At 39.1% G+C, this 19,351-nt stretch overlaps 1 protein-coding gene across 13 annotated transcripts in view; it reads left to right on the top strand.

Annotated features, from left to right (window-relative positions):
* Nucleotides 1-19,351, top strand: part of RALGAPA1 (Ral GTPase activating protein catalytic alpha subunit 1) — a 246,975-nt gene that overhangs the window by 193,597 nt on the left and 34,027 nt on the right. For 12 of the 13 annotated variants that reach the window (XR_003999976.1, XM_030559256.1, XM_030559257.1 and 9 more), the window contains 2 exons: nucleotides 8,632-8,790; nucleotides 11,206-11,333. Coding sequence is in view for 12 of the 13 variants with exons in the window: in XM_030559256.1 (XP_030415116.1) it covers nucleotides 8,632-8,790; nucleotides 11,206-11,333 (287 nt within the window). In the remaining variant the exon portion in view is untranslated. Of the gene's footprint in view, nucleotides 1-8,629; nucleotides 8,791-11,205; nucleotides 11,334-19,351 lie in introns of those variants that run through there. The other variant, XM_030559262.1, reaches the window with a different exon arrangement.

A 19,351-nucleotide genomic window follows, 5' to 3' on the forward strand; every position in this document is an offset into this window, starting at 1 on the left:
CAGAGAGCAGAAAAGATGATGAATTGAAAAGGAAGAGGAGAGTGTTTTTGAGTTCTGGGAAGGATAAATTTTAATCCCGTCATCTTTGAATTTTTCTAAGTGAAAGGATATGTCAAAATAGAAAATATTATTTTAAATACGGTTACAAAGTAACATTATAATGGAAGTGTCAAAATTAAGATAGAAATCTAAAATCTCACAAGTCACAATGGAAGTGATATCTCAGATTCGCCCATGCAGCTTACCCCCTGTCTAGCTACTGCTAGCACTTTGAGGAAATTTGGAGTGGGAGGGTGTGAAAGTGTCTTAATTAATATATTATACATATGGTGTTAAAACAAAAGGGTCATTTTCTAATTATTAGCCTATTCATCTGGCTGAAACTTTTGGCCACTATATAAATGACTCAAGCTTAGTTTGACATTATCAAAGCCCTTCAAAAGAATTATAGACCTATAATTCATAGCTAATTGTTTTGCTTTGATTTTAATACAAACTGGGTGTTCAAAGGCATAAGGCCATAAAGCATAGCCATTAGTGCAATATTAGTATTTTTATAAAATTGTAATTAATCCCATCCATTATTTTACAGGAGTAAAAAAATTGTTTTAAAACAACATTTTATGAAGAACTTAACCAAATGTTTGAAGGTACCTTAGATAGATGCTGAATACATGTAACTTTGCCAAAAGTAGCTGCAATAAGAAGCAGCTTCCTAAATTTTTCTGCTGTGTTGTGTTTCTGCTGTACTTCTCTAGCGAACTTTATTTTTGAAGTAAAGAAAATAACGTTTTAAGACTAGCTTTCATTATAAAAGGAAATAGGTTTTTTTTTCTCTTTCCTTCTTTAGATAAGTGGGTACTAGAAATTACAAATAATTTTGGCAAGAGTTCAAGGGTTAATGCAAGAGATAAATAAAAGGAATTTTCTGTAAATTGAGCCCTGCATTATTTCAGTTGTCTTGCCTTTCCAAACCTAACTCATTTAATTTTAAAAAGTAAATACTTAAATTTTTCCTGACAGTGTGCTTTGCTTTTTCTATCGTTTATTACTTCAATTATACTTGGTATCACTTAGAACAATCTGCCATTTGGAAATCTCAGTGTAGCCTGCAGCTTAGTATTAAGTCTGGCTGGTATTGTAACATGTACAGCATATGACACTAATGTATCAAAATTAGATTTGATCATCCCTCCTGGTTATATTTATTTCACATTTCTTTTGTATTCAGTTAACATAAACATATTAGGAAAGCTGACACATGGTGATGGCTGTATAGTAAGAATATTTTAAAGTATTTTGATTTAAAATTGCAGATAACTTAGCTTTTCCAAATTGTTGAGTGTATTTACTTATTTTTACCAATGGAGAAGAGGTTCAAAGCATATGCTGTAGCTGAAATGGATAAATTATCTTTCTATTGTTTAATCATTTGTATATGGTCATGCCTTTAATCCCCAACTCAGATTGGGAATCCATTATGCTAGCCACTGTTCATGCACATAAGAAGAGACGGTCTCAGTCCTGAAGAGCTTATGATCTAAATGGACAAGACAAAGCATGGGGGAGAGGAGCATTATTACCCCAATTTTCAAGTGGGGAACTGAGGCACAAAGGGCCACATCCTCATCTAGTGTAAATTGTCATAACTCCATTGACTTCAACTATGACAATTTTATAAACATAATCTTTGAGTGATTGTCCACATGGATTCCACTCTTGGTGCATTTGCATCCCAGGCACAGAAGATTGGATTCTTTTAAATAGCTGTGTCTGTTGGGGCCACACATGCACCCTGGGCACCCTCTCATTCCCTATAGCAGAGAGTATAAAGGATGGGGAAGCCACAACTCTCTCTTTCTTCTTATCACCTGTGGCAGCAAGACAAAACCTTGTAGAGTCCACATCCCTTGCTCTGAGCTGGTTCATTTCAGTAGTTAGGCAAAGAATTTTTTTCTGAGTTAACTATTGGATTAAAAAAAAAACCCTCCAAACTTTAGATTTATTCAGAGTAGTGATAGGTTTCCTTTCCCTTGTACAAGGGCCTACTCCCTTGTACAAGGGCACCTCCCTACAAGAACTTAAAATGTTTTACTTTAAGTTGCAGGGGTTCAAGATTTGCCTCTCCTCTGAAACAGCAGTGTCGGTGAATGATGGACACTCCCAATGCCCATTCTGCCTGAAAGAGGGTTGTGCTTTGGAGCACTGCCCAGTTTACAAGTTCTTCTCCAAAAGGATTCAAAAAGCATAAGAACGGGCATACTGGGTCAGACCTCAGTGGTCCATCTAGCCTGGTATACTGTCTTCCAACAGTGGCCAATGCCGGGTGCTTCAGAGGGAATGAACAAAACAGGGCAATTATCGACTGATCCATCCTCTGTTGTCCACTCCCAGCTTCTGGCAAGCAGAGGTTAGGATACCCAGAACATGGTGTTGCATCCCTGACCATCTTAGCTACTAGCCATTCGTGAGACTATTCTCCAAGAACTTATCTAATTCTTTTGTGAACCCTGTTATACTTTTGCCTTCACAATATCCCCTTGCAATGAGTTCTACAGGTTGACTGTGCCTTGCGTCCTTTGTGTGTGTTAAACTGCTGCGAGGGAGGCAAAACTGAAACTCTTCCTCCTGCAAGTGTCCATGCAAGCTTCACTGGATCCCAGCAGACCTTCCAAGAAGCTCTAGGTACCAGGTTCATCCATGCACTGAGTGTCCTGGTGAGCCAATACACCACCCCAGGCTCCTATGAAACCTCATAAGCCCCATTTATCAGTGGCATTGGTGACATCTTCAGAAAGGTTCTATAAGGAGCATCACTCTGGGGATCAGGACAGGCGCTCAACCCCCTCTCGAAGTGGGGGATGGAAAGCCACCCCTAAGGCTTACTCTTCTAAATGCCTAAAGAAATGATGTCCCATCTCTGTGTGCCTGCACTGAAACCCAAGCCAGCACCAGTGGTCTTTGCCATGACAAGAACCATACTGCCTCCAGTACCATCAGCAAGTCACTGACCATGACACCAAATCTCCTAGCACAAAGTACTTTGGTACTGTCTGCCTCTGCACTGAGAACCATGGCACTGAATACTTTTGTACCAAGATTCATCACTGCAGTACTGCCCACATCATTGACACCGAGACCTTGACCATGGTCACTTGAGGACTCTGTATCTGCACCAGATGAATATTTCTGTCAACATCTTTCCCCCAATATTCTCGTAGTTCAAGCAACTCAAGAAGAATCATAGCAACCAGAGCAACCCAAATCTACTTTCTGGGAGAACAACAAAAAGAAATTAGATCTCTTTTGGAGGAAAATATATTTCTTGGCAGATCTGCAAATAAAAGCAAATTATCATTGCTTTTGAAATACAATGTACTGCTTTGGGCAGACTTTCTAACTTCACAGAGAGGCCACTGAAGGACCAGATTGAAGAACTAAAATCGCTAAAATCCCTGACAGCCTGAACAGTGTTAGAGGCTGCACTTGATGCATCAGATGCTGCAGACAGGACAATGGGCACTGCTGCAACAATGAGAAGATTGCAGCAGTCTTGGAGGGAGGTCCAAGCCATTATAGGAGACCACCCATTTGAGAGCAGTGAGCTCTTTAATAGTGGCATGGATGAAGCACTCCATATACTAAAAGACTTGAGGGCATTCATAAGGTCCTTAGGGCTATGTGTGTCAGCCCCAAAGTGGAAACATCAAAGGCAAAAAATAATTTTAAGATGAAGACTGTTGTCTCAATATTAGCCACAGAAATGGTCCTCGGAGACCCTAATGAAGTTAATGATTTCATTTGAGGTGGCCATCTGCCTTGTCCTTGGCTTGCCCCACATTCTAAGGCACCAGGCAAGATCCAGTTTTGACTCACATATTGAGAATTTGGCTGGAACACCTTGGGATCCACTTCCAAGTCATCTTTTGGCAACTATCTTTCTTAATTCCAGTAGGCTTGGCCTGGGATAACTTTGGACTGTTAGAGTCCTCAAGATAATCAGCATGAGGTATCCCATCCGGTTTCAGTCTGCTCTGTTCCTCTTCAGGGACCCCTTGTGACCCTAACAGCATCTCAGTGCACGAGAACATTGGTATTTGGTAGTGAGTTTCATCTGATAATAACATAAGTGATAAGAATAGCCATACTGGGTCAGACCAAAGGTCCATCCAGCCCAGTATCCTGTCTACCAACAGTGGCCAATGCCAGGCGCTCCAGAGGGAATTAACCTAACAGGTAATGATCAAGTGATCTCTCTCCTGCCATCCATCTCCGCCCTTTTACAAACAGAGGCTAGGGACACCATTTCTTACCCATCCTGGCTAATAGCCACTAATGGACTTAACTTCCATGAATGTATCTAGTTCTCTTTTAAACCCTCTTATAGTCCTGGCCTTCACAACCTCTTCAGGCAAGGACCTTCTCAGGCAAGGTTGATTGTGTGCTGTGTGAAGAACTTCTTCTTTTTATTTGTTTTAAACCTGTTGCCCATTAATTTCATTTGGTGGCCCCTAGTTATATTATGGGAATAAGTGAATAACTTTTCCTTATTCCCTTTCTCCATACCACTCATGATTTTATATACCTCTGTCATATCCCCCCTTAGTCTCCTCTTTTCCAAACTGAAAAGTCCTAGCCTCTTTAATCTCTCTTCATATACGTTTTCTAATGCCAGTATATCTTCTTTGAGATGGAGGAGACCATATCTGTACACAGTATTCAAGATGTGGGTGTACAATGGATTTATACAAGGGCAATAAGATATTCTCCATCTTATTCTCTATCCCTTTTTGAATGATTCCTAACATCCTGTTTGCTTTTTTGACTGCTGCTGCACACTGCATGGACGTCTTCAGAGAACTATCCCTGATGACTCCAAGAGTTCTTTCCTGATTAGTTGTAGCTAAATTAGCTCCAATCATATGGTGTATATATAGATGGGGGTTTCCAAAATCTGGACTCATTTTGCAATATTTTAGAAAAACACATTCTACATGTTCTGTTCCAGAGAGTGCCCAACCCTAGGCTCCCTCATGGACACCTTTCTCATACCATGGGCTCCAGATATAATAATATGCTCAGTACATTGAGGAATGGATGGATTTACACAGAGAAACTGTTCTGCTACTGTTCATGACATTTTGCTGGAAAGCAGAAAACCTTCAAACGGTTTTCTATTTTGGCATTTCAGCAACAACTCACCATTGAAGTTTTAATTTCATCAGTATTGGACTATCTACTTTAACTAAAGCAATTGGGATTGTCCTTCAGCAAAATAAGCATGCACCTGGCAGCAATCTGTGATAATCATCTGTCTGCCCAAGATCACACAGTTTTGTCATATCCCACAAGGATGAAATTTCTAAGAGACCTCAACTCATGCTTTCCCACCAGTCAAGAAACCTTCTTCTTTCTGGGACCTTAACAGGACTTGATGGGTACACATTTGAGCCTATGCTATCTGCTCTTTCTACCACCTGTTAATGAAGACAGTTTTTCTAGCAGCCATCATATCATGTAGGAAGATGGAAGAGATCTAGACTTTCATGGCAGGTCCCCCATATGTGATCTTTCACAAGGATAGAGACACTTTGAGGCCTCACCCACTTTTCTGCCTAAGGTAGTTTCCAATTTTTACATCGATCAGTCACTTCATCTCCCCGTCTTCTTCCATAAAGTGCTCTCTTTCCGAGTTGAAATAAAACTCCACGTGCTCAATGTTGTAAGAGCGTTGTCCTTTTATTTGCATAGGACTAGGCCATTCAGATGTATGCCTTTACTCTTTATGGCATTTGTTGAGAGGATTAAGGGACAATCCATGTCAACTCAAAGACTAAGTGGGTCTGACTGTAATAGGACTTGTTAACCGTTTGATTAAGAAACTTCCCCTGCATGTATTGGGGATCATTCCACTAGAACTAAAGTGACCTCTGCACTTTACATCCCCCATATCTGAGAGGTGTAGGGCAGCAACATGGAGCTTGATCCATGCATTGAATTGAAAAGATTGGAAGGGGAAATGGGTTTGGAGAAGAGAAGACGGGGGGAGGGGATATGATAGCAATGTTCAAGTACGTAAAAGGTTGTTAAAAAGAAAAGGTGATAAATTGTTCTCCTTAACTGCTGAGGACAGGACAAGAAGTGATGAGGCGTAAATTGCAACAATGTCAGACATTGCTTCCTAACTGTAAGGGTAGTTAAGCACTAGAAAAATTGCCTAGAGAGGTTGTGGAATCTCAGTCTTTGGGGGTTTTTAAGAACAGGTTAGACAAACTGCTATCAGGGATGTTCTAGATAATACTTAGTCCTACCTTAGTGCAGGGGTCTAGACTAGCTGACCTAGCGAGGTCCCTTCCAGTCATACATTTCTATGATTCACCATTCACTATTGCCTGGTACAAGCAATCCAGATCAGATGCTAGCTTTGGTAGGGCATTCTTACAATTTCATTCAAATAGAACTCTTCTAATCCATTTCTAAACAATAGGCAATTGCTTGTAAGTCACCAAGAGTAGAATCTGTTTGGACACTCACTAGAAGAGAGAGAGAACCATAGCTTACCCTACAGTAACTGTGCTTCTTCAAGATATGTTCACACAGGTTCCATAGCCTGCCTTCTTTCCCTGCTAATCAGAGTCCTGCTCCTATGAGATTCTGACTGAAGGAATTGAGTGTGGGTTTCAGCCACCTTGTCCTTTATACACTCTGTTATAAAAAGTGCTAGGTGTAGGTGTGGCCCCCATGGACAAAATAAAAATCATCTTGTGTTCATGGGGCACACGCACATCAGAGTGCAACTCTGTGTGGACAACGCATCCTGAAGAACCAGTCACTGTAGGGTAAGTAACTGTTTTATGTGGCCCTGAGAGAGAATTGACTTGTTCAGGATCATACAAGAAGTCTGTGTCAGAGTCAGGAATTGAGACTTAGCAGATGTAGGTTCAGTACAGTACTTAGCCAGAAGAACATCCTCCATGTCTGCTAGAAATGTGAGAGTTGCTTTTCACTGAGTCTTTATTTAAAAAACTCTTGTATCCAGTTACAAACCAACAGAGAACAGCACAAACTTGTAATAATGCAAAGAAGGTCACTAACAATCTGTTTAGGACCTAAAATTTATTCCCTTTTAAGTAAATCCTAAATAGTATTCTAAGAGGTTTGTAGGTTATATTGTTAAATCATCCTCTACTCAGAGGTGTCTGTTTATTATCCAGGGATGCTGCATAGGTTTTACTTTTATTTAAAGTACAGATATGCTCTTAAAATGACTGTGTAAAAGAGGCCCTTTCTTATTTTGTGTGTGTGTGTGTGTGTGTGTGTGTGTGTGTGTGTTTGTTTTTTCGTTTTGTTTTGTTCAGAGTAGTATCTGCTGACTTCTTCTTACTCTTATTATCAGTGCAGAGCCAGCACAGTTCATAGTGTGAGTTGGATTCTGTTCCTTGAGTAGCATCAACAGAATGGTTTACTAAATAGTTTACAGGTAACGCTGTGTAAGCTAAATGAAGGCAATGGGCCAACAGAAATGGTATAATATGGGATCGAAAAGGCGTAACTGAAAACTTAATTTGTCACATACAACCTTTGTTATTGGTGGTGATGTGCGAGAGGGAAAGCTTTCTCAGATGCCAGACTTAGTTTTCAGGGCTGTCACTTAGTGGGAGGAAACATCATTTTATCTGTACACTGAACACATTCGATCAGGAAATCCATCGAGAAATAATAACATGGAGCCACCTCATGCCATTTTTACAATGACTTTTCAGGAAAGAACACATTTTAACAGAAGGTGAATTTTGGAGCATAAGGTTGATATTTTCAGAAGTGTTCACCACTGGCCTAATTCTACTTTCATGAAAGATAATTGGAGTTTATCACTGACTTAATGGAAGAGTTCAGCCAATGGTGAGCAGTTTTGAAAGTCACACCCTACGTGAGTTAAAAGTATTTTTTAACCTAGTATATTATTGTTCCAAATGGTTTCAGTGTTGCACATTTTGAAACTTCTGGCCATTGAAAATTTGCAAGGGTATTCAGGCTTCAAGAAAAAATAAATACTTAGTTTAAGTGGTTTTTGGAGCCATGGAAAATCCAGATTACATTTTTCTCTATGATTATTTTATTTGATGGTAGCCCATTCCCAATCTGGCAAGAGGAGCAAAGTTCCAGATTCCTCAAATACAGATCTTGTAGCCACAGATTCATTCAAACTGCTTTTGAGAATTGATGTGGAAAGATTTCACACTTACAAACTTAGTCCCTATTAATCTTGGTGTGAGGATTTAAAGTATTTTGGTAAATCAAATACAAGCCTCTGAACATCTTCTACCAGTTTTATTACGGAAAACTGTAGATTTAACTTGGAAATATTCTATATTGTCAGAGCTGTTCATTTAAAAAAAGTCATACTTGACATCAACATACCAAACACAGACCTAATTGTGAATGTTTGCTTTGACTTGCATCTAAATCAGGCACATTGCAATGTGGTTTAGATGTGTCCTCTCTCTGCACCCAACAAATTCTTCTTCAGTTCATTGTCATTTGGAATACAAGCCTTGGCTATCTCTGTACAGCTGCAGTACTGTGTACTCAGCTGTTAAAAATTATTTTACTTTTCCCTTCTTTTTTCAGCTAAGACATTTAGGAAATGACGAAGTGCACATTGTCTGGTCAGAGCATACTCGAGACTACAGGAGAGGAATAATTCCTACAGAATTCGGTGATGTTCTTATTGTTATCTATCCAATGAAAAACCACATGTTCAGTATCCAGATCATGAAAAAACCAGAGGTAAAAATTTCTTGTGTTTTCCCTCATGTGTTGAGTAACTTTTGGGTTGTTTAAATATATGTTACTGTTTTTTATGGTGTGATTTATTGATCCAACAAGGTAATCCTTCTTTAATAATGACAATAGTAATAGCTACAAGATAGAAGTCATGTGTACCGAGTGCAGTGTAGAGAGGAAAATAAGGAACTGTGAACAAAAGGGCCATAATCCCATCAAGCAGTTCTGATAACTAATATAAACTGCAAGAACAAAGGTTAGAGTATTTTATATAGTCACTTGAACTCAGAGATTAGATTAAATTAAATTTAGTCTGGTTTGTTAGATTTGTATTGTATTGTATTAGCACATGAATCCAAATCCTAGCTCTGTCTTGAGCTGGCTACCTCTTCCTCCTTGCTCCATTCAGTATTACCACTTTCCTTTCCTTCCTCTCTCAGCCATCTCTACCTTTCCTTTAGACTAGCAAACAGGAATTCAGGCCCAGATTCAGAAAGGTATTTAAGCATGTTGGCTATAATGGAATTATTTGCCTTGCTTAAAGTAAGGCATATGCTTAAATATTTTGTTGAACTGGGGTTTTAGTGTGGTTGCCTCCCTGTCTCATAGCCATGCTGTTTAACAGCACCAGATTAACCATTCAAAATGGATTGAGCAGCTGTTGGACTAGAAGCATCAATAAATGGTTGGATCACTTAATTCTTAGGTGGGATGTCAGTGGCATGGATTTACAGATTTGTATTTTACAACACTGGATTTGTTTACTATAAATATTAATACTAACAAGCTACATGAGAGAAATGTGAAGTCAACCATATGGCACTGAGTGTGGTATGGTAGTGGCATTCATATGGCATTCAGAATAAAACCAATGCCATAAATGGTATGGTACTAGCAAGGATGCACACATTTTAATTAAAACTACATTTTTTTCTTACTCGAAAGTCTGTGGGGTTACATTATTGCCATATTTTATTACTATTTTTATTTGCTTTAAGAAAGAAGGGAACATCCTTGCCCTAATAGCATCTTCCATTAATTGGAAAATGAATGACATCACCAATCAAACTAGATAACTTCAAGATGCTCAAAATTGAGTATTGGCAAAAATAGTACACTAAAACTCCTTTGTAGTGTGGATCACATCTTAGCAGACAGATTGCCTGTTGGGTCCCCTCTCCCATTCATAATCACATATAGACCACCTCTCTTCCTTTTTGCAGCCATATAAAATCCTTCTGGTGGCAACTACAGCTGTTGTTTACATACACAAAAAGGAAGGTATTTTATATATTTTTACTTTTTTTATGCTATTTAGTTGCTAAAAAACAAAGGACTGGGTCTCTTCTTACTTGAGACCCAGCACTATGTAACAAGCCCTCTATCTGTGAAACACCAGCAAGTGCTCCACAGGTCACCAGAGGTCCACACACAGCTGCTCCAGAGTGATGAGGGAGTCCCAGATGCTAACTGGTCAGTGAAAAATATAATGTCAAAATATTAGAGCCAGATAATTCTGTGGACTTTTGGGGACATACATGTATTAAGGACCAAACTTTCTGCTAGTCTCAGCCTAACTTCTAAAACTCTGCTTGTAAGTTTGTGTATGCAAAGCCTGAATTTGCAGACATATCTGGTAGTTAGCCATGTATCAATCCATTATGTACACACAAATGCAAGATTTGATATTAGTGATTTCACATTAAGTTAGCATGATAAATACTGCAGTGAAGGAAACACATGAGAGCAAATAGAGAATCAGGTCTTCCACCTGTAATCATACTTTTTTTTATTTTGAATTTGTTTAACGTATAAGCAAAAAGCATTCAGATTGATTTTATTATTCATGTACTTATCTACCAAAGTGGGGGTAAAATCCTTGCCCTTTTCAAATCAACAGCAAAACTCTAATTGACTTCAGTGGGAGTCAAGATTTCATGTGTGGTTTCTGCTTCAAAAAGTATACAGTCTAATTGTAGATATGATATAAAAAATGAGAGCAACAAATGGGGGGAAAGAGAATGGTGGATGAAGATCCAGTAATAGATGCATGCAGTATCTAAAGATGTAATATTTTTTTTAAGTGGGTAATCATTTCCCCTCCCTTAGCCTTTGAACTTCAGAAGTGTCACACACATGACTTACTATTAGGCTTTCAGCAGAAAGTGTTGAAAATAAGCCTGTATGAGACACAATATTCAAATGGTTACTTAAAACAGAATGTTCAGAAAAATTATCTGTTACCACATTATATGGCTAAGTATTTTCATGAAAGAATAGGTCTATCACAAATAATTGTTGTGATTAACCAGAGATGAGGAAGAAAAAGAATAATGAGCTCTCCATTGTTAATGTTGATTTCTAATTGTTATAGCAGAGATTTCGTATTAGGATTGAATTTATTAATTTCTGATTCAGGTTCCATTCTTTGGTCCACTCTTCGATGGCGCTATTGTTAATGGAAAAATTCTTCCTATTATGGTTCGTGCAACAGCTATAAATGCAAGCCGAGCACTGAAATCACTGATTCCATTATACCAAAACTTGTATCCTTTTCACCTGTACAGTTTTCACATACATTGACTTTTCAGGGCTAAAGATATTTTTCTTGTGGTGTCTTTTTGTTTGTTTTTTAAACCTTAGATTTCTGTCAATTTAATTCAGGGAATATATATTAAACTGATTTTATTTTTTTTAAAGAAACTTCAGGTTAATGCTTTAAAATTTCCAAATGAAGACCTTTTAGTGCTGTTAAAAAGGGAATGATGGTTTCACTTGCAAATCCATTTCATATACAGATTTTTCCAAAAATAGCTGATCTGTGGTATTATTAGCAGCTTATTCCTTTAGTGAAAGTAGATATTTGTTCATTGTTAACATTGTGTAATTTTGTGTTTCAATCCAGTGGGATTGTTTTTGTTTCAGAAAGAGAAAAAAATACTTTCTATTGCTGCTTATTAACTTAATTATTATGGTTCCTGATACATAGTTGTATAATACAGTTAAGAACACCAGGCCATCATCAAAGTTACATAGGCATATCTTTGTAGAGAAGCCTGAAAAGTTTATCATCTTTTCCTGTTGGAATTTTACATTTCTGTAAACTTCAGAACAAGTAAATAAGAAAATAAGATTGCAGAATACCATGAAGTGAAAATAAAAACATGAGGTAAACTAGTCCACTTAAAAAAAAAATAATAATAATAATACCACTTGATGTAATATAGCTACACACTTTTATTCATATATATCATTACATAGTAAATGGTTTGTTGTTTTTTACATTTCTCCTCTTTCTGAGATTGACTTCTACTATTTTTGCTTTTGAACTAGTAAATGTATGTTCTTGTTGTATCTATTTTAAGTAATGAACAGGAGAGTTTACATTTGAATTAAGATTTTTTTTCAACTTTGTACGTTAACTTCTACCTGCAGTATAGATTTATTGACTTGCATTTGTCAGCTGATAGACTATTACTTAAATTTTCTGTATTCTTTCAGAAATTGTCTTTGTAGTAGTTGTGTAATTTTGCTTTTTTTGTCACATTTGATGTAGGTGTATAGATGGATGATGGTCTATCACATTGATCACATTTAATGACATTTCTGCAGTCTCTTTTTGTTGATAGCTACACAGATGCACCATTATTTCACTTTTGGAGAGGTCTGTATTTTTTATTGTTTGTTTGTTTGTTTGTTTAATTTATTTTGCTGTGTTGGACTAGGCATTCCAAATGTGTTGCCGTCATTTGACCTCAAAAATCGCTGGGGCCTATGGGTGTACTGAACCATGCAGGGTGGACAGTTGAAAGTTACTTGCCTTGAAATAACCTTCTATATGCTCTGCAAAGTAGCAATGTATCTGAGCTTTTGTGAGGAGTATTGTGCATATAACAAATCCCACAGACTTAACCTGCAGGTTTGTAAATTCAGTGCCCTGAAATTGTCCAGGACCTGAAGATTATATATACTGGAAGAACTCCTACAAAGATTGCAGGTTCTGTGCTCCTGATTGTAGTTGCTTATCTACATATCATACATCATTACTATATACAGTGGTCACCATTAAAATATGGACGTTTAGCATTTTAAATCATTAGCTTTGGTATGAAAGGCATTCTCTGTATGTTGGAATTTGTGACCCCATTTAGCATAAACATTAAGTGTCAATATACTGGGTGCTGATTTTATATGACTTTGTTATTAATTGGTGACATAGTGTGAACTGGCATCTGTCTCTGCTCGGATTATGTGTTGTGTTCACTGCTCTTCCTAATACTTTGAAGATGAAAGGCTTATTATCTACTGTAAATGCAAACACTTTCGTTATCTAATATTCATGATACCTCTGTGAGGGATGTGGGCAGGGCTTCAAATACCTACTTTCTCAGGATGAATAAAATGTTTTCTCTGATGAATTGGGCTGTGAATCCCCTGCCTGCTTCTATGGAGAACAGAAGGACAGAGTAGCCCTGTTGCTGCTCCTTTAGAAGGAGGGAAAGGGAAAAGGAGGGAGCAGAGTGACCCACGCATACTAGTCCATTTTTAGGAGGGGAAAGGATGAAAGAGATCATACTAGTTGGAGCCTTTACTTTTCAGAGGGTAATCAGGAGAGAGGAGCAGAGGGCCCAGATGGAGAGGTCTGTGGATCTTATGCATGTCCAGCAGTGAGGCGATGGAAGCACAACAGAGCCCTGCAAAGTAGTAGCATGAACCAAATTGATTTTTGTTTGTTTATTTGTTTGGACAGGAGGGGCAGATTTAATTGGGGGAAGCATTGTGATTTATTGATGACATTGAAGATGGGGCAATAGTAATTAAATTAGACTGGGTTTTGAGGGGGCAGGTCATGGCAGAGTAGATCAGTGTTCTGGCAAATGAGTGTCAGACGTTCTTCAAACCCTGTAGCAGACATGCCAAACCTGTGGGAAAAACACAGAAATTGGGCTTGTTTTTGGCTTAATTGGCTTGTGAGTTGCTTGTTGGCTAGTTTTTGGCTTGTAGCTTGTTGCTTATTGCTTCTTTTTTTTGATCAGCTCCTGGCAAGCAGCGGCATGTGGGGGAGAGAGTCAGGGGTGCACAGCAGGCCCACCACAGTCCCATACTGCACACCGAGGGGATCTAGTCATATAGGGTGTTGGAGTTCTTAGGGATTGGCTTGGTTTGGCCTTGTTTTGAAATGGGATTAGCTTGGTTTTTGGCTTATTGTGAAAGTCGGGGTGCTTATTTACCAGGTGAAAGTTGGCAGCTGTGCCCTGTAGTTGAGTATTCTCTCCTTTTTGAAGATGGAGAAATTGAGAGAGAGATGTGAGTTGTTCAAAACCACTGTAGTAGTTGATTTTAAAGCCGTGATTAGAATACAGGAGTCTGACTCCAGTCTGGTATTCATCCCACCTGCCATGTTACCATTCAGTATGTAGTATATGCTACCTGATAGACATTTTTGGATTACTGTTGGTTAGGCGATACCCAGCTGTGTACTTCTCCATATCCAGAAGGGGCTTTTTGGTGATATAAAAAGCCAAGGTGGAGGTCTCTAGAGCCCCAGGTATTCAAACACATACGTGCTTGCTGGGACTATTCACTCTGTGTAGAATTGCACTATGCGCAAGTCTTTGCGGGATTGGAACCTGAAAGAGTAATGGTGACTGAAGGGAGGAGTCTGGGGTCACCATCTAGGTGCATGTAGTTTGATTGCAGTAATTTTGTGTTTTACTGTTTCAAAATGTTATGGCTTGTGTGTGTGTGTGTGTGTGTATATATATTATTTCTGTAACCACTTTGCAATTGGAATTTTATTATGGGTATCACCCTTGAAAATGTTTTTGCTGTTCTAATGGGAGATAACGAACTATATATGAATTCCCAATGCAGTGCTGTAACTAAGAGCGTGAACATGATCCTTGAATATGTAATCAGGTGAATATCAAGTAGGAGCTGGAAGCTGGTACTATCTCTGTATATGACATTTGTGAGACTCTTACTAGAATACTGTCTCCAGTTCTGGTGTCCACACATCAAAAAAGATATTGGAGACCTGGGAAGTGTTCAGAAGAGAGCTACAAGAATGACTCAGGGTCTGAAAAATATCTTTGTAGTGAGAAACTAAAGAAGCTCAGTCTATTCAGTTTATTCAAGAAAAGATTAAGAGGTGACTTGAGCATGGTCTATAAATACCTACCATTATAATTTACAGTATTGTTATAGCTGTGTTGGTCTCAGGATTAGAGAGACAATGTTGGGTTAGTGTTGCAAGGCACCTCCTTCATCTCGCCAGACTTAGCACTTCCCCGTCTCGTGATGGTGGGCCTGGGGTAATCAGCCCCACTCAGGGCAGGTTTGCCTTCCCAGTTCTGTGCTCCTTTGCTCATATTTTCAGGATAGGCCTCAGGGTCAGCCTAAGGGGTGATCCTCCACCAAACAAAAAGGAAACTGTCTCATAAACACAAAAAAAACAGGGGGGCCCTTTCGCTGCCTCCTCGCTGGTGCAGGGTGTCGTCCTGCTGGTTGCCTTGGGGTGTCAATCCTTCCCCTAGCAAGCAGTCAGATTTGGCTCTTTCCCCTATGGGAAGGAGCACAGCTTCTCCTGGAGCAGCTTATTTCCCAGCTGCCACTAGCCTGGAAGGAGCTTGCCTCTCTTTCCCCTTTCTCTCACCGGAGGAGGGGTTTTAAAAGGTCTCCAGCAGCCCTTAATTGGATTCAGGTATCCAGCCTGACTTTATCACATCAGGTAATATCTTTTATTGGACCAAATTTTGTTGGTGAAAGAGACAAGCTTTCCAGCAACACAGAAGAGTTGTGTGTGTCTAAAACAGAAGTAGGTCCAATAAAAGATATTACTTCACCCCATCTTGTCATTATAAATATCTATACAAGGAAGAAATTTCTGATAGAAGAGGGCTCTTTAACCTAGAAGAATAAGGTATGAAAAAAATCCAATGGTTGGAAACTGAAGCTAGACGAATTCAGACTGGAAGTAGGTACACATTTTTAACAGTAAGGAGCCATTAGAATAATTTACTTAGGGACATGATGGATTCTGCATCACCTGAAGTCCTTTCAGTCAAGACCAGATATCTTTTTAAAACAAGTTGTTGCTCAAACAGCAGTTAGGGGCTTGATGCAGAAATTACTTGGTTAGAGTCTATTGCCTGTGTTATGCAGGAGATCAGACTAGATGATCATAATGATCTTTTCTAGCCTTAAAAACTATTTTGTCTCCTCTCTCAAGATCAACATGATTTTAAATAATTTCAACTACTTAGGCCATTTCCCTTGAGGTGTAGTTAAATTACCCCTTGCAGACCTACTGTTGATTTGTTCTAGGTCTTCTAGCTTGCTTAGAAAGCTTAAGTTCAGTATTTGCATGATATAAGTATAGATTATTTTTTCTTCTGGTTTCAGCTTATGTCTAATGAACTATGGAATGTTCAAACTCTCCACCATTTCTGATTTTTTCCTATCAGTTGGTAGGTTCAGTACATAGAACATGATGATATTGTGTGGTCTTGCTCATTCGTGGATCTTTAGTGAGAATATGTGATCAAGGATTTCCATACAGTTCAGTGAGCTTATCTGAATTGGTTAAAGTCGGAGGATGTTTGTTCCAATTCATAGTGCCAATACAGAAGCCTTTAAAAATCTCATTTTGGATCAATCAGGAATTTAGGGTCTTATTTTACAGTTGATCCCTCAATCCCCCTCAGTTTCTTAGATCTCCAAAAATCCTTGGTTCCCTGAATTCCCATTTATTGCCTGCTCCCCAAATCTTTGTTTCAAAAAGCCAGTCTTTTGGACAAGTAAGGCTTGGTATAGCAACTTTTAGTGCCACTAATGCCATTCTTGGATCCACCAAAAAAAGGTTGCTGGCAAAATAATGAAAGGCACTCTCTCTTCAACAGCTAAGCATACTGTTAGTATGCTACAGCCACCGTCAGAGCAAATGATCAATCTAGGATCTTTATATCCATGGGGTAGTACATGTAATGCTGTTGGATTGCTGAGTTAGCCCATTACTCACCTGCTTGTTTAGAAGAGGAAAGGTGGGGGCCTCCATTATATAAAAATAAGCTTTCATGGAGAGACTGTTTCAGAAAACATGCATGTAGGTTTACAGAAAAGAGAATAGTTCTATTCTTGACTCAAAAACTTTACCATTCAATATAAATAATTTGTGTTTACTTTGATAAACTTTGCTCGTAAGAGGCTTACAGTGCTAGCAACTCTAAGTGTGTCGGAAATAGGCACTGTATGAATCTTTCCACACCAGAGCGTATAGGTCTTGAACTATAACATGATCTTGCTCTTGCAGTTCTCTGCTAGGGGAGTGTGACAATCATGAAAAATATTTTTGGAGGTTTTGTAATGTGGGCTAATGTCCTTTAAGGATTCTGCCTAAAATTTAAAATAAAATGAAAAGGAGGCAATATCAGTAAAGTAAGATATATAAAGCAGGGTTGATAGATAGTTAGCAAAATAGTCTTTCCTAGCCTTTCTATTTATAAACACCTGGATTCTGCCTGGACACTAACTGGTCTTACATTTTCTTTATCGTATATTCCTGAAGAGTTAATAGTTGAAACATTGTTTTAATGAGAACAAAAAAAATCTTCCTTATACACCAACACATTACTCTTCTCCCTACATCCTTTGTTTTTCATATTCATTGTGAGTACGTATTGTTTCCATCACTTGTTTTATTCATGAGATAATTTTTTGAGGTTTCACTTCAAGGTTGAAAAAACTTTGAAGTTACTTGTAAAATTCAAACTTCTAATGAAGAGGGACTTACTTGATTCATTTGATATGCTTTCTACTGATTTGCCCAGAAGAGGGCTTTGCAGGAAAACAGATCTCATATTTGTTGTGCCTCTTAGACTAACATCTGTCTTCAGATAATCTTTTCCATGCTTTAAATTCCATCTTACTTTTATCTTAAAAATAAAAATGGTGTGAAGTAATAATATGTCATAAACTGAGAAACTTTGTTCCATTCAAGTTCTGGGGCAGATTTTTTTTAATGTAATTAAAAAAAGTTCATATTGATCTGGTAAGTTTTCAGGCTGTCATTTGTGAATAGTCAATAATCTTTTAACAAATATATATTATAGCACTTTTTTTTTTGCATGTTGTATTTTTATTTTACAAACTGAACAACTTTAACTGCAACTTGCAATGTTCTGAGGTTTTTTGTCTTGTGATCTGGAATTTCTTATTGTTCACAATTCTAGTCATAGGTTTCTTCTTAAACATGGGTACTACTGACATAGAAATATAAAAATAGAAAGCAGGAAGGGCACTGGTTCACTGATGCCAGTTTCTTTTTTCCTCCTGCCCAACCTCCAACTCCCATATTTCTCCAGTCTAGGAAAGAAAAATATCAGTATTTTGTATTCAATTAATATCATATATTTTGCATCAGTAATTGAATACCCAATATAAATATCATAAGGTGTGCTTGCTCTCTGTCTCTGTCTCTCTCTCTCTCTATCTCCCGCTCCCCCACTCCCCAAATAGTGAGAGAAGAGTTCCCAGGCTACCAGGCACTGTCCCTAGGGAGGTGCAAGGCCTGGGACATAGGCGCCGAGTTGCTATCTGCCGGGGGCTGCTCCGCCCACGCCCAGCCCCCCCTGCAGCCATTCCGCAAGGCCTCTTACTGCCTCAGCCCCTCCTCTTCCATGCCCAGATCCAGCCACTCCCCCAAGTGTGCTGCGCCCTCGCACCTTCCCCGCCAGCACCTCCTAATCCCATGAAACGATTGGTTGTAGGCACTGGGAGGGAGGGGGAGGACTGAGTGGTGGGGCCTGCTGGCAGGCAGAAAGCACTAGGGGAGAGGGAGGTTGGTAGGGGGGGCTCCTTCTCCCGCCTTGCCTCACCTCACCTCCCACCTCCTCATGACGCACGGGGCCCCCCAAAGCGTGGGGCTCGGGGCAGTCACCCCCATTTGTCATACCCTAGGGATGGCTCTGCAGGCTACCACTGATCACTGTGGCCTCCCCTGAAAATGGGGAAATATGTATCCTCTTGTAGTTGCCGCTGCACTGAATTTTGCTCCTGCAGTTTTGTTCAAACTACCCTACACCTCTAGGACGCTCACCAAATTGCACCATATTTCTGAAAACCCAGAGCATCCAAGATTTGGCTGTGGGATTTCAAAAGTACAGTGTAGTTTGGGGCATAAACACCTGGGGTAAAAAGTACGTCATTGACTCCCCCACCACAGATGGAGAGGAATTCGACAACAGAGATAATTTTAGGTCTTCAGTATTGATGATTTTTTTGCCCCAGACAGATATCTGGGCATTTCCAATACCATTATTTTAGGTGAATACTCATACCATCCCTAATCATAAGAGATTGCTTTGTAGATTTATGCTACATGATCCAAACAGATGATCCTCGCTTAGGGTGACCAGGGAGCAAATGTGAAAAATCGGGACAGGGCCTGGAGGGTAATATAAAAAGGCCCAGAAATCAGGACATCTGGTCACCCTATCCCTGCTGAGTGCACCAAAGGAAGGCCGGATGTCCAAAGTCCGTCCTACTGTGCCATGAAGGAAATTGC

The sequence above is a fragment of the Gopherus evgoodei genome, chromosome 4, assembly GCF_007399415.2.
Source record: "Gopherus evgoodei ecotype Sinaloan lineage chromosome 4, rGopEvg1_v1.p, whole genome shotgun sequence".
Taxonomy (NCBI): domain Eukaryota; kingdom Metazoa; phylum Chordata; order Testudines; family Testudinidae; genus Gopherus; species Gopherus evgoodei.